This window comes from Sturnus vulgaris, chromosome 2, assembly GCF_052056855.1.
Source record: "Sturnus vulgaris isolate bStuVul1 chromosome 2, bStuVul1.hap1, whole genome shotgun sequence".
Classification (NCBI taxonomy): Eukaryota; Metazoa; Chordata; class Aves; order Passeriformes; family Sturnidae; genus Sturnus; species Sturnus vulgaris.
This window is the reverse complement of record NC_142244.1, coordinates 17835349-17851788: the sequence shown is the minus strand read 5'-3', so window position 1 is coordinate 17851788 and position 16440 is coordinate 17835349. Positions and strand designations below refer to the sequence as shown.

The 16440-nt window shown below is 36.8% G+C and overlaps 1 protein-coding gene across 4 annotated transcripts in view; it reads left to right on the top strand.

The window, feature by feature from the left end:
* EPHA6 (EPH receptor A6) overlaps positions 1-16440 on the top strand; it is a 369885-nt gene that overhangs the window by 283306 nt on the left and 70139 nt on the right. For 2 of the 4 annotated variants that reach the window (XM_014882838.2, XM_088158458.1), the window contains one exon: positions 13895-14017. The exons of the other annotated variants lie outside the window; for them this stretch is intronic. In XM_014882838.2, coding sequence (XP_014738324.1) covers positions 13895-14017 — 123 coding nt within the window. The remainder of the gene's footprint in view (positions 1-13894; positions 14018-16440) is intronic. 4 annotated transcript variants of the gene reach the window in all.

Sequence of the window (16440 nt, the reverse complement as noted above, 5' to 3'; positions counted from 1 at the left end):
GGACTTTTCTGAAAGGCTGAAATATCTAGTTATCACTTAACTATTAGGAGGTCTAATTAACATGCATGTAATTTCCTCAGTGACAGCTTTTTTCAGTAATGAATTAAAAAGTTTATGGTATAGTCTTTTCAAAATTAATCATTGTCTCATCTAAGCCATGTTTGCTAATTTGCAGAACTTACATTTTTCTTTTCAAGGGAAGTGTTGTGTGTATAATGCAGTGTCCTCTTACCATCACAGTAAACACAATAAATATGTTATTAATATTTCCTGTTTTCAGCTCATTAAAACATCCAAAGCTAAGTTTGGCTGGACAGCACTGGAGATCTCGTTCAGAGATGTAAATATGTAGGAACTTAAAGCTCCTTGCTTCACACTGAGCATTTCAGCAAATCAAATTCCACCAGGGGTGGTTTATGAATCAGTGTCACAGGTCTGATTAGGATCCACATGGTGGATCTTGTAGGGTGTGTCTCTTCTGAAAAAGGCAAAACGTTGTGGTTTAGGAGCATTGTTTAAATCCAATTAAATGGTGCATAGGGAGTACAGTATAATAATGTATAATTAATGTTTAATCTTTACCACATTTGTAAGTCCTTTCTGTAATGCCTCTTCATCAGTCTAGAGAGAAATCAAGGTGGCATTCAGAAAAGAGAAACAAACAGATAAATCAGTGCTCCGATATTACAGTATTTGTTGGTATTCTACAGGAAAGAATATAGAGAACTATAAGCCAAAAAGTCATCATTAGCAGTTTTGCTTTTCACCAAGAAGTCAACAAATTTCATTAATGTTTTATAATGTTTGTTTGAAGGTAATATAAGAATAGTGGGTGTTACTGTTATAGTCAGTCACACTGTTGTCTAAAAATATGCCTCTCTCCGATATAAAATGGGTAGTGGAACTTTGAAAGAAAATATTTTGGAGTCAGGCAGGATTAAAAACAATTATACAGCCATGATTATAGAATGAAAAGAGGCTACATGAATTATGAGCAAAGTTCACCCCCAGGCACAGAAAGTGCAAGCCCCATAAATTGTAAGGACAGGGCTGTGCAGCACTGCTGTGCTACAGGGAAGGAGCCTGAAGGCAGGCTGAGCCATGGACACATGCACTCTGCTCTTCCCATTTTGTCTTTAGGGTGTTGCTTTGCATTTATACTGCCCCATATGGGGTATTTAGAGAGTAACATGACTTCAGCTTGGAGGAGAGCAGTTGCCTTGCCAAAGTACTAAATCTAGGATTGCAGAATCCAAATTTCGTATAACTGAAAGGCATGCTCTAAAAGTCAGACAAAACTTTGCCCTAGCCAAATTATTTGTGTATTGATAACATGAATAAAAGGTGGTTTGTGCTAAAACTTTGATTAATAACAGCAGAAACTCTTTATCTGATGTGCCTTACAGTTCCACTAAGCTATAAAGGCACATCATCTGCAGTAAATTTGATTAATAGATGTGTACTGCTGTTCTTAGCACATGCTTTCCTCTGTGTAACCATTAGTCATTAACTTCTAGCTGTTGCTGATAGATATTGCATCAGTTTGTAAGCAGTGCCTTCCATTACAGTGTCATTGACTATTGAACAAAAAAGAAAAAGGATTTGGTTGTAATAAGCAGAAGTGCTGTACCAGGTCAATAGCTATTGACTGGGGCAATAACAAATTTGCCTGCTCACTGCAAATGAGAGCTTTTATCTGGTGCTACCAGCTAAGCAAATGTTAACTTTCAAATTATACTGTTTTCAAAATTGCTGTGGAATATGTACTGTACAGGAGGAAAGAAATGCTAAACTAAGCCTGCTCAAAAGCAGGTCTGAAACAGTTTGAATTCCCTTTTCTTATTGCTTCATTTCTCATTTGTCCTAGCTGCAGTCCCTAATCACAGAGAGCAGTAGGCAGAACAGTTGCTGTGGCACAAGCTTGCTGTTAGCAGGGAGTTCATTTCAAGGGCAATTTGCTGGGCCAAGGCAAACACACCGTGGCTCAGAACCTGGATCCACTCATTGCTAACCAGAACTCACAAGGGAAACTTTATTCCTGTTTGGTTTTGTTATAGCAACACCATTCCTTGCATGGTTTGCTGTAAAAGACTGCTTGATTGCCTCACAGATTTATCTTAGGTGCTTGGGTGCTTCATAAAAGCATCCATGTTTCCTTTCAAGCCATGTTAGTACAGTGATAATTTTGGGAGCTCTTTTGGGTGTGCCAGAGCATGCTCAGGTGAGTTTTAGGTCTGTGGCCAAGCTGCTGCTATTTCATAAAAAGGTATAAGAACAATAACTTCATTCTCCAGTGTGACCAACACTGAAAGCTGGGCTCTAGAGAAATAAGATGTGTCTTCATTTCTACAACATGTTGAAGACTTTCCATGAAAAAGTCTATAAATTAAATTAAAGCTGTGCCTACAGAAAAAAATCAGGCTGCATAACTGTATGTACAAAAGGCATGAAAAAGGGTCCCTGACTATTGTATTGGAAGAAATCCCCACTGGAATCCTCAGTTAGTTTAGCTTGATAGTGTCTTACACAATAGTTTAAAGCAAAACCTAATCAGTACTATGTACTGGTTTAATAAAAAATATCAATGCATGCAAGGGCTTTATTATATTCATTATCTGTTTCTTCCCTTGTCCCACAAGCTTTACCCTAAATAGCTTCCAGTTCTTAGAAATTTTTTCTAAAGAATTGCTTCTGTTTCCAGATTTTTACTACTGAAGGGTTCATACCTGTCACATGTACAAGAGGAATCTTTTTAAGGCTTTCATTTTCTTTGACAGCATTATGTACATTTGTATCTCCAGAAGGATTTTCAGAATATTCCCTTCACAAAAGGAGGATAAATGAAGACAGCACCTAGACCTCTGGTTCTGTGTAAACTCACATCCTCAGACAGTGAGCCTGGGTTTGGAATGACACTCCTGACTCCAGTATTGTCTCCTCACTGTTTTAATTTAATGGCTTTCAAACTGTGAAGAGTATTGCAGTTCTGAAATCTTCAGGCACACATTTGCAGATCAAATTTAAAGCTTTAATCGTTGAGTTTCTTTTCAAATTATTGTATATAAGCCATTCAGTGCAACAAAAGCCCTGAAATCAGCACACCTTACCTTGCCCATGAGGGAGGCAAAGCAGCAGCATTATCCTCTTTCACTGGAATTTACTGTATGAAGCTCTTAATATCTGATTTTTTTTTTTTTTTCAAAAATTCAGGACATAATGAATTCTTCTTTTTTCAGCCAAGCCATTGTGCTTTAGGCCTTTGAGCCTTTATTATAACGAATTTAATGTTGTCCTTTTCTCCCACCTGTTAAATGATGTTCAGAACCCATTTCAGAAGGTGACATATTTTGTAATACATGTGCTTATTGTACACATAACGTTGTATATTTTGTTGATACTCAAAAGGATTGAGTCACTTTCATGGCAGTATTGAAAATAATCTTACCTTGGTCATGGATGGTGAAATTGTATTCCCAGGAAGCAAGATTCTGCAAAATTTAAATGTTGTTTAAGGACAATCTACTGTGGTGGTGAGATTATACTTGTGTCATATTAGGCAGTGGGATTTACATGACATTGAGCATAAAACTGAATTTTTCTGATAAAGTATTATTGAAGTTGTGCACATAATGACAGACAAAACAGCAGGATCTCAGCTGTGTTATAAATTGTTCAGTAAGTGGAGCTGTAAATTTAAATTTGGCTCACTCCCTTTATTTTCCTTTGTATCCTTATTCATAGATAAATATTGCAACACATTACTGAATCTAGTGTTGGCGTGGCCATCAAATTAACACAAAACCCACAGCCACCACCTGCATTGTTAGCCAAATTTATCAGCTCAGTTTATTCAAGTATCATCCAAAATACAGAGCTGGAAGCTAGAGCTGTGCAGATAACACAGACAACACTAAGATCTGTAGCCTTCTTGCAAAATAGGTTACTCTTCCTGATTTCTCGTGGAAGAAATGTAATTAATGTTGATAGTCCTGAGCTATTTTTACACATGTGTGCATCTGTGTGGACATTTCAAATTACACATGCAAACCACCACGCACCCATGTGTTGAAGGTTGCTGGCAAAAGTTAAGAATCAATACTCAGTTCTCCTGAATGACATATGCTAGAAGAAATTAGCTTTTAACCTTCTGGAAAAATTTACATTAGTCTTTCATGCATTACATTCTGAAAATTTTGTTCCAAAAATCAAGGGGCCATTTTCCTTTCCTGCAGTTCAAATCGGGCACATTTCTGTGTTCTGTTTTTCCCTCTTTGCAGTTAGCAAGCCATACATCATGACTGTCAATTCTGCTGCTGCATCTTTCACAGGACGATAAGCAATGAAGAAAAAGCACATTGTCAACCAGTCAAGCAGGAACACCCTGTTAACAGCAGCTTCATCTGACCAGGGTACACTATCTAACATAACTAAATTCCATAATTCTCCTTTCATAGGTTACAGCTGAGAAACAGGATATCACTTCCTTCAGGATCCTTTGCCTTCAGATGTCTGTGTTCAGACACAGACAAGCCCTGACTTTCAAAGATACTCAGATGGTTTGACATGAGATGTGGTTCTAGTAGAAAAATAGGTGACAAAAAATGATTCCTACTTAGAGCTGTAAAAAGATAAAGTCCTGGAGATAAGATATGACCAGACTATTTATTTTTCCTTTCCTTTCTAAGGGAATGCGTGGTCATCATTTTTCATAATTAGCATCATTATTAACCACAGATGATTGCTTTTCCATCTGAAAGATCTGAATACAATATGCAATTTCTTCCTCCACCACGAAATTAAAGAAGAATATGGTGCAATAAGTTAAAGGGCCAGATATTTCAAGTGTGCAGGAGATATATGAAGGGTTGGGGCTTTTTTAACAACTGCAGCCAGAAGATCAATGAATATCAGGGGGGAGACAAGATTGCACTGTGCTGACAGATTTGCTGCACAACGTGGCTGATCTGTTGCCTATGCAGGAAAACCATAAAAGCAACGATGAGAGCAATTATAAATGACAGTGGCAATTGCAGCTGACAGCCAAAGGAGTGAGGGGGTTAAAGAGTGTATAGAAAGCAATCAATAATCCCAATTCACAAGTTGTATTTGGTTGATTTATTTTGATAAGTGTTCATTTTTTCTTCTGCATGGAGGCAAAAACACGCCAGGAAATGTACATGAGATTGAGCATGAGAAAAGACTGAGAGTAACTCTGCTTACATAGGGCATAGTTCAAGTTTGTTTTACCCCATTCCAGCAGAGCATCCTGCTACACCTTCCAGTGGAAAGCAGAAAATAACTGTTTTAAATGTCAGCTGTGTTACTCATCTTCAAATATGCGTGGTTTTTCAATAGAAGCCATTGTATGGTTTTTGAATTATTGTTTAATATTCTTGTTTATTAGTAGCCATAGACCTCCAGGTCTAGTCTCTCCATACAAACCTCTGCTGCAAAAGTTTGCATTGTGATATTTCCTACAGCTTTAAGGCTCACACCCAAATTTCTGTTGCAAAGCAACAAGCTTAAGATATCTTTAACAGCAGATTCATATCAAGAAGAATTGAAAAATGACTGGTAATTTTCTCATATAAATATCTGATATTGCATTTTATGGAAATGTGAGAGTTAGATGTAGGAAAAGAAACTACTTCACTGACTAGAATTACCTTTCTGATTTTCATTACATACATAGTTCAGATTCCAGAAGAATAAATAACTTAAATGAAAACTGTTTGGGATCCTTTCCAAACTCCTGGGTGGAAAATCAGTTTGCAAAAAATACTCCTTCAGAAATGTTATATTTCTTCTCAGATAAACAGAGCTTTTAAATCAGGAGAGGATGATAAAGCTGTTAAGGGAGACACAATTGAAAGAGAGAAGCAACGTGGGAAAGAAAAGAATATGATTTTAAAACATCATAATGGATGGTGTGAAGTTACAGAATATTGAGTTAAAGTATGTTCTAAATAGAAGCACAAAACATTAATGACAATCCTATAAACACATTTTCAGAGGCAAATGTATTCAGTTAGACATTCCCAAATATATTCATAACAACACCCATCTGCAAATATTGTCATTTTTCAACTAAACTTTAACAAGGTAATTTCTGCTGAATAAAATTTGAAAGCAAATAAGTTTAGCTGATAATGACTTCATTTCAATACTTTATCTAGAGAAGCATAGTACAGAATTTTTATAATAGTAAAAATCTGTAACAAACCACTGTACCGTTGCCAGAATTCACATAATTGATTACCTTTCTTCCTGAAACAACAGAAGCTTTTTAATATCTCTCTGGACTGACAATAATTAATTTACTTGCTTTGGAAAAGAGTCTCCCCTCTTTCCTTTCTCTGCTTTTTTGCTGTAGTTGAGTACATTGTTCAACATACAAGTGTTCCAGGTAGGACTGGCAATTTACTTCCAATTTTCTATTAATGCCTTTATAGGCATTGAAAAATGTGACTTTGTGGCCTAAGTAAACAAATACTGCCCAACATCCATCCTGGCAGAGCTGCCAAAACCAGCACAAGGAAGATGAGATGAGAGAGGTTTTACCACATGGCATTCCCTGAACACCAAGTGGTCTTTGAGCTGCAGAGAAAATCCTCTGAATACACGGGTATCAACAAGGAGATAATTAACAAGCACAGCTAATTCTCTTTGGTCAGCAGCATTTTTCAAAAAAGAAAGCAGAATTCCTGTCCATGTGCCTAAGCCTGCCTTGGTTTACCAGGTGTGGGCTGGGACACCTTCACTGAGCAAAGAGGATTTTCTGTCTAACTTACAGATTTGTAAATCTAAATCAGCATTTATTCCACTTTTAATCAAAGAGTTAATTTCAAGTCACAATTCTGATAATGACAGTGATCTTTCCACTTCTAATCCTGGCATCTTTTATTTGAGGGGGTCACTTGGTGTTTGTTACAAAGAAGGAGATCAAACCTGTGGGCTTAACTTCATTGATATTACTTCACAATGAATTGTGAATGGTATGAATTTGAAATAGCAAAAGGAATCCTCAGTTTATACCATACATTTGTTCAACAGAAAATCACTCAGAAAATCAAAAAGGGTTTTTTTTCAACTGAACACAGTGAGGCTTTTTCAGTGATACTGATTACTGTCTAAAAGTGGGGAGTGTTTTTCTCCTACCCCTGGTTCATACTGTAACAGGGGAACAAGGCTAAAGGAGGAGGAAATCAGAGCTTGAGCTGCAGAATGCACAGCAGCACTTTCATCTTCAGATTCACCCATGAAAAGCTATTTCGCTCATTAAATTAAAACTTACTGCAATTTCTAAGCATGAAGTACAAAATTAAAACCAAATCTCTGTTTTTATGGAAATACCATGAAAATGGGCAGCTGGAAATTTAAAAGGCCCTGGAACTTCTTAACCATCCCATTTACCCCATCAACATTTCACATGAGAGTTTCCTGTCTTAAAGGATGAAGAATTCCAAATGACAGGAATGCTTAGATTTTTTTCTTTCCAAAATAACAAAAAGTGGGTGATGAAAAGATAATTCAGCTAATTATTAATAGATTCCTAATTCCCTGAAATATTGATGTATACAAAACGAATCACAAAGGTTTCAGCTGATATTGCAGGCTTTGTTTTCTTCTATCATGAAAACTGAAATTTTAACGTATTTTCTTTTCATGTAATAATGAATGGATGATAATGAAATTCAAATGTACAGCATACAGTGTTTGTAGCAGTGTCCTGGGCATCATACATCCTTATAAACACAAAGACTTCAGGTTCTTATTTAGCATTGTGCTAAAGCTATTTTCAGTTTAGCAGGGACTTAAAAATAACTTATTTAGTAGACAACTTAAGCATACACAGATAGTTTTATCCTATAGAAGCTCAGTATTTCCATTTCTATTCCATTAAGACTGCAAAGATAATTTCACACAGCAGTTGTTATTGCTGTTAAAAGCCTTAATCATATTAATGTTGTCACACCAATCTTCCCAGCAACCAGAACTTCAGTGTGCGCTGACATTTAACACATCAAAAAATAAATGCCTGGAGTGTTTGTAGAACTCTTTTCAAGCAATTCCCCCATTTTTCTCCCTGAAATCACCTGTTTGTCTAGAAGCAGCAAGGGAAATTAAATTAGATGTTAATATTCTCCCCAAATATTCTGTAACTTACATCAGTTCCTCCTTAGGAACTGTAAGCTTCTTTCAGCATTTGCTTTTTGTCCCAGAGAAGTCATAAGTAAAGCCAGAAGTTGTTATAATTGGGGTTTTCTAAAATAGTCTCATTCTGTGTAAATATTCCTACCTCTGGATTTATTCCCATCAGCCAGTCAAGAAATGAGAGTGCAGGTTTGTAGGGAAGCTTTGTCTTTCACAAGGATCTCAAGGTTGAACTCATCAGGGATGGAGATCTGACCAGCAGCTTTGCCCTCCCCAATGTTTGCCTTCTTCATGTTTCCAGACAGACTGTAAATTTAAATCTGGAGCAGAAATTAGGGAAGTTGAAATAGAAAAGCGAGACTTTGAAAATATATTCCCCCAAGAGCTGAACTAGAAGGGTCTATTCCCCAGAAATGAAGCCAAAACATAGGAATGCTTATTTCCAAACCAGTAAACTGAAGGAAATTCTGAGTTAAAATCTAACTGAAGAGTAAACCCAAAAAGCATGGAAATAAATAATCCAGACACCAGGAAAAGGCAGTCAAAGGACTCTATGAATTCTTGAAAGTTCATTGAGGGGTGATACAATTATTTGTGGGTATAATCTCAACTACTCTGGTGGAATCTGGGGAAACAAAGTGGGACCACCCCTTTGAAAATGTTGAACATGAGAGTATAAATTTCCCTCTGCACAGCACAGTGCAGGTTTGGTTTCACTGGTTTAGATACCTTAGAGCAGAATTCAGGAGTTTCACTGTGTTATTTGCAAGGTAATGGAAATCCTCACATGATTCACTTGGACTTGGTGGCCTCCAGAGGTCCTTTCCAACGTCAACCATTCTGTGTTCTGTGATTTCAGCAGGGGTTAAGCACAGTAATTTTTGTCAATTCTTGTTAAGCTCTAATATTTCATGATGTCTATTGAAAAATACTATTTAGTGATCTTGAAAATTAGATTTTTCTAAGACATGTGAATTATTTGTGTAAGAATTTAGGCACACCACTCTATCAGCCCTTGCTTTCATGAAAAAAGCTCTAAAATAAATAAAGAGTGTATTCTAAATCTCCAGATTATTGCATTGAAAAAAAGTTTATGTTTTCTAAATGTACTGAAAACATGATCCAACAAATTCATCGGGGATATATTTTTCCCTGCTTCTGATTTTTTTCTCCGTTGCAAGTCAATCCTTTTGAGTGCTCTAAAAATTATAATCTGACATCATAATTTCAAAGTTTTATAAAGCCATTCCTTATAAAAATCTTCCATATGTTCCCTCATAAAAGATTATGAAGTAATGTGCCATTCCTGGTGGTCTAGGAAGGATAAATCAATAAAATAATGTGAGAGAAAAGTCGACTGGTTTTCAGTAGTTTCCATAATGGATCTATTTCAAATAATTTTGGAAGAAAATGCTCCAACCCAGAAAAGACCAGTAAAAATAAAAAAACAGGTTTTATTTTAGAATGGGAAGTGCTCATAACAGAAGTCAGTCTTCTCTCAGACATTAAGTGATAAAATTGGATAATTCCCCTATGCAGAAACAGGAAAACTTTCTGCATTCTCTCTTCCAGTATTTTGTTACTAAATGTTCAGCCCACCCTACATGAAAATGCAGTTTGGAGTGAAAGCAGCCAGTTGCTTCCTGCCAAACTGAATGCAAAACTTTTACAGCCCTCACTTCCCCAAAGCCTTCATCTGCAGAGTTTCTGAGAGCTTTCTCTTAGCTGGGTTTTAACAATCTCTGCATGGAGAGCATCAAGAGATCTGACTATATAGAAACAAATAGCAATAGGGATTTTTACATTAAATACACCACTCATGCATTTTTTCTGGTTTTTTTCCAAACCAAATCTGTGGGAAAGGAATAACAGACTAAAGTCTTCTTTTGCTAGTGCCAATAAAGAGATGGTACTTGTAAAAACAAATAGAAGAAGGCAATTGTGACCTCCCTAGAGCTTCTCAATCCAGTTTGTTAAATTAAATGGCCAAAGAGCTGCTTTTGAATTTGTAGCTGCTAGATGCTCAGAAGTATACAGCACATGAAAAGGTCAGTTCCACCTGCAGAAAGTATTGAATAAATAAGGAAAGCCAGCAATGACAAAGAACAGGGCACAGTTTTGTTGCTGGTGCCAGGCCATGGGATGTGGGCTGGGAGCAGTGGCTGTTCCCCCTGGCTGGCCATGCTGTGACCCTGCAGTGCCAATAAATGGGTGTGAATTAATGTCTGTGCTCTGGAGCTCAACTAAGCATATGGATTTCCTTTGCCCAGCCACCTTCTCCTGCCCTTCTGCTCAGTGGGATAATATCCTACTAAACCCATGCCAGTTTAGGATGCTGTACCAGTGACTTCCCCTATCAAATTCCACAATTTGTGGGATGATATTCCCCCAGGAACAGCAGCTGAAGGTGGAAAGCAGGCTAATTGATTCAGCACTCTCCCACTGCCTCTAAGCTCAGGCACTTAGCTGTAATTATTGTGAAACTGAAGAATTTACACTGAGTTATCAACTGGTATCACAGGGCTCAGAAAGTGGTGGATACTTCATGAACTGTCAGCTATTCTGAGTATTGCCATATATTTCTATAGTTTCAACACACTTTTCCAGCTAATATTGTAATCAATGTGGTTTCCCATGTTAAGGTGACACTGTTCATAGTGTATAACTGTGGGGCAGGGAGAGGTTGGGGTTTTCTCAATAAATCCATGACTGTAAGGAGCTAAATAACAACTGCATTTGAGGGCACTGAGGAGTCATGGCTTAATATTCTTGTCTCCTTTTAGACTCTTGTACTGAAAGATCTTCCCATTACTGTGAGTGCACCCATGGCAAAAATGAGTGTTAATTTCTGCAGAAAACAATAGAAATAGTGGGAAGCACGAGTCTTTGTATGATGTGGACTGACAGAATGGCAAAATTTTCAAGAAATCTGGTTAACTAACTGACTCCAGGGGTCCCTTCCAACCTTACACATCCTGTGATTTTGTGTAATTAATTCAAATATTTCATGAACGTTTATGCAAAGAAGGAAATATTCGAGTAACTTCTAAACTACTGTAAATGCCCAAAGCTCTGTCCATCTGGTGGTGATTGATGTGGCATAACAAGAATTAATTTGCTTTATCTGTAGTGATTATCACCTTCCCAATATAAAATCATGTAATCAAGTCTCAAACCCTTTTCACATTGTGCACATGATGAAAAAAGCATGCCTGGGGTGAAAAAAATTTCATCCTGGGGCTGTATTTTAATTTAGAGCCATGAATGTTTTAAGATGATTGAACTCTGAATCTCTCATTTATCTGCATTTTTTTGTTTATGGATACTGGTCAGGGCTGAATGTTACCAACCTTGTGCTTTGCAGAAGGTGTTTGTGGACTTCCAGAAGAGACTAAACGAGGTCTTGTTCCTGTAACTCTTGAGTTCTGCTTACTCAGAGACATTTCTGAGGTGACAGGAGACTTGATGGTCTCGAGTTGACTAAAATGACACTCAGTGCCTACTCTTAAATATCTAACTGCTGCTTTGCTTCTTGCTGCCACTTTCAGAGTGTAAATCTCCTGTGATCTTGTCATGTCTGCCACTCACTTGGGAATGTCTCAGATATTTTAGAGCATCTCAAATGACACAAACACTTAAGCAACTGAACCCTGACTTTTAAGTGTGAGAGAAAAAGTGTTATTTATATGTATTCTTTTAGTTATTTGCTGCTTATAAAACCTCAATGATTTTAGCCCTCTAGTTCTTAGTATTCATAGATTTACTTGCTCTAAAATTCACTGCTCCTTGGGGTTTTTTTATTTCTGAATACGTAGAATAAGTGAAATAAATTTGAGGTTGTCTTCATTACTTTCTATAACAAAGTAACTTATTGTAAGACTGTTAGGAAACTGGAGTTATTTGCCATTTAACAGCATTTGAATAGAGGAAAATGTCAGTGGTGAAGCTGAAGCTGTTTGGCTTTTCTGAAGGTCTGTACATATGGTGTGTGACTCAGTGGCTGTACTTTATGGTTGGTGTAATTTATATTTTGAAACAGAGGAGCAATGTTCTATTTGGGAAGTCTTCATATGTTCATTATTTAGCCTTTATGTTTTAAGATGCTGTTTAGTATCAAACATCTTGGAGTTAATGGAACAATTTCCATTTTAAAATTGAATTTCTGTGTATTGCATTGTGTACTGTCTGTCCAGGATCACTTCTTCAGATATTTTAAAGTGAAAGCCATGGAATTTGGAAACATTTTTATAGGAATGCCAAAGACTTTTCTTGAGTGTCCAGAGGGAAAACTTACCTTTAGCCATCAGATATAAAAGTACTGCATCTAGATCAGCAATTACATTAATTCTTTTTCCACAGAATGCAGCATGTCTAATTAACAAATTTAAAGGACAGATGGACTGAGGGGAAACATTAGAATTCTTGCTTGAAAATAAAAGTAAAAAACTCAAAGCTCTCTTAGGCTACTTTAAATTCAACAAGTGCATGTGTGTTTTGAGAGTAAATTTTCCTCACTGTTTTTATTAGTGAGGGAAAAAATCCCAACTGTTGAAGGCCATTTATTTTTCTAATTTTGTATAAAGATCAACATGCCTTGTGTCTCTTAAAAGGATAAATATGAAGTACCTGCAAAATGAGCAGGAAAAAACTTGCCAATGCCTAACTTTTTGGATAGATGTTTACTTGATGCACTTGCAAAAATACCCAGATTATTCTGATTGTCAGTTCAGATTTATTGCCAGGTGGGGGAATCTTGACCCTGTGCTTTTAAGTGAGATGTGCAGAGCTGTCATTTCAAATCCATCTTTGATGCTGGCACTCACTGAGCACGAACATGAGGAAGTTGAAATGATATCTGCAGATCTCTGTACAAATGCTGAAAGCTGAAACAGTGAATCAAATGCTAAGGCATCTTCATTTCTCACCACTGCAGTAGATATGTCACAAATTGTTCTAAAAGAGGTGGATGAGATAATCATTGTTTCCAGGAATAAAACCGTGCATGTAGGCCATGAGAGGAATGTACAGTTTATTATATTGAAAGCATAAAATGTGTTGAGCTTCTGGTGAGAGCAAAGCAGAAAGAGGCCATGTCCACATTGCCTAAAATCAAAAAGCTACAGTTATATGAAAAATATAAGAAAAAGCTGAAAATCTTTAGGCATCACCCTTACTCCTGGTTTTTGCCTGCATCAATGTATTGACAGGTGTTGGGAGGTGTGACAGAAGCTCTGACTGATGGAGCTGCTTTGACACAGAATTCAGTATTTTAGCTGCAAATTCTGGTTCCCCTTTGCCCCTTGCCTGATGTGACTTTTGTCAGGTGTAAAATACTGGTGTAAACCAGCTTTGCTGGTATAGCCTCACCCCTACTGGTCTGTCTTTGATTGGAACATACAATCGTAATGTGCCTCCTTGCTGGAGTCATTTGGAATGCATTATGAGTATCCCACAGGTGCAATTTGCTGTTGAAACACCAAATTTTTCTACTGCTCCTAGAAGAGCTGGAATTCTCCATTTGCAAACTATGCAGAATTTTTTTTTTATGGGTAAAGCTGTGTGTTGTATGACTTGGTTAAAAAGCAAACAAAGGCTTTTAGCTGCTTTTCATGAGATCTGTTCCTGTGAAACCACTGTTAACTCTGCAGAGATTTGGTTGTTCTTTCTTTAAACAGTCAACTTCTTTTGTCAGCCAGTGAACAAGTCATTTGATTAATGATCATTTTTATTTCTTTGAAAGGATCCTTTCCGACCATTGGGGTGAAGTCTCTTTCGAGATTCCTGAGGGCGGGATTTTTAAATAGCATCCTGGCCTCACATCCAGTGGCAGGGGGTGGATCTTTACCCCCCAGCATTTCCTCTGGTAGGTATTCCAGCCTGTTCCCACACATCAATTTTTATTTTTTTTTTCTTCACTCTCTGCCCCATCTCTTCACACATCTCAGGGAAATAAAATTTGATATTGGTCAGACAGGGAGATCAGATGTCCTTTCCAATAAAAAGACAAACCAAAAGGAAATGGAAAAGATAATAATTTCTTGGGGATGAGCCATTTTCCTGAGTTAATGTGAGGGAGAATTCTGCAGTTAAGTGGCCAACCTAAATATTGGAAGAGAAGGCCTGGTATCCTCTAATCATCCATTTCATGAAGCATGTCCATGTGTACCAAAGAAGGAGAATTTTAAACATGCCACTGTAAAATCTCAGAATTTGTGTGACTCTGTGACTCTTCCCTAAAAATTTTTATTTGCTTGCTAAAACATGGAAGCAAAGCAAGTTCGGACAGGGAGAACTTAATTATGTATTAATTTGGTGTTTGAAACCTTTGTGCTTTGTTAGCTGCAAGTTGTATCTCATGGAAACAGCTTTTTAAATTTTTTAAAATAACTTTTACCATGATTTGAACTCTTGTAATTCTCTTTAAATGACTGAGGACAGGTTAGAGCATCCTTTCCAAGACAGGTTACTTGTGTTACCCATTCTCTCCTGGAGCCATTAAACACCATCTTCCATCAAAAGTAATAAATGAAAAGTAACTACATATAACTATAGTTAAAACTGAATCAAAGTGCCTTTCCAAACTACATATTTCTGTGTAAAAATGGATCTGTGCATGGGCTAATGTCAGGCTGGTATCTTTTCTGGACATTCTGCATTATCTGTAGTGTTACTTAAAAGTTTTTCTTGAAATAAAAAAAAAAAAAACTCTTCTGGTAAAAAGAGGTGGAAAATTGGAAAATTACATAATATTGTTATTGACCTGCTATAGAAAAGAAACTATTGTACTTCTCTGTGCCCCATTTTATCTACTGCAGTAATTCTAATTACAAGATGATTCTTACTTTTTATTTCAAGTGCTATTATTTCTTTGCTTTCTTTGAATAGAAGCATCTCAGCAGTTTTGATCTCTTTTCTTATGACTGTTTGGGTTTCTTTTGTCGACAGTTTGTGAAATACTTTCCATATTTTTTTCTCCATGGGATATCTCAGAGTGTTTAACAGCCCTTAGGTATTGTGGCAGTCAGCATTACAATAAGGTGGTACCTGTAACTAAACTATTGAAGAGGAAATACTACAGGCCCCATAAAATTCTATATTTTGAACACAGTGTTATGTAGAGCATCCCACTGATTCTATTAAATTACAAATGGCCTCAAATTCATGAATTGGCTTCTCAACTACTTCCCTACCTACAAGTTAATTTTGTAAGATCCTCAGGACTGTTGTTTTCTGACTGCTTGTAAAGCTTTTGATCTTATGGACTTAAAACTCTTAGACATAGTTTGTTTAATGAAACTCATTCATTATGCCTTGCTATTAAATGTCTTTTACTAACAGTTCTGGTTCAATCTGATGAAACATTGAAAATGGGGAAAAATAGAAATGCAACTCTATTATGTGTAACAGATATCCTCGTCAGTTAATGGAGGTAAATGTTGTTTGATCATGTCAAAAGCAACAAAAAAAAGTGAGCAAAGCAGCAACCCCAGAGAAAGGGAAGATTTTCAGATTGTTGAAAGACAATGAAGAACTGTGATAAATCAATGGATGAGATTTGTTCCTTTGAGAAAGAATGCATGTGAGGGGTCAGGTGGCATGAAGCTCTGAAGTGCAGGTCAGAAATTGCTGCTAACAGTTGTATCTCAACAATCTTACCTGTAGTGCTGCTATTTAACTCTTCCTTTTTAACTTCATCATATTTACATTTATATTAAGCACAGTACAAATTCTGAATTGCCTCTTCTTGTATCAGAGATGACCAGGGGATGCCCTTTCCATTTCTAAACAGCTAAGCAGCTTTGCTTGACATATGAGAAAAAAAAAAATCCCCCACCTTTTTGAAGGAAAAAAAAAAGCCACAAAAACAAATCTTGACGAGGTAGTGCTGCTCTGGGATGTAAGAGACTCAGAACTGACTCTCTGGCTGTGCATGATTCAGTGGAGATATTTGGGGTTGGGTTGGACAGTAGCTCTCAGAAGCCTAACAGAGGTACTTAACATTTAATAACTGCAGAATTATAATCTAATTGTTTCCCATATTGATTATGGGTAAGATTTCAGTTAATTTAACTACATGGGAGACTTAAAATGCCAGCATTATTCTGCTATTAGGGTCATTGGGAACAAAGATAATGAGATGCTTTTTATTTACCAAAACCTTTAACTCAAGTTAAGTGGCAGATTCCCTTCCAAATACTCAGAAAATGTGCTTACTAAAGACAAAATGCTTTTAGATCTCTTTTCTACAAAATTCACCACAGATGTTTTAATGAAACACAAAACTAA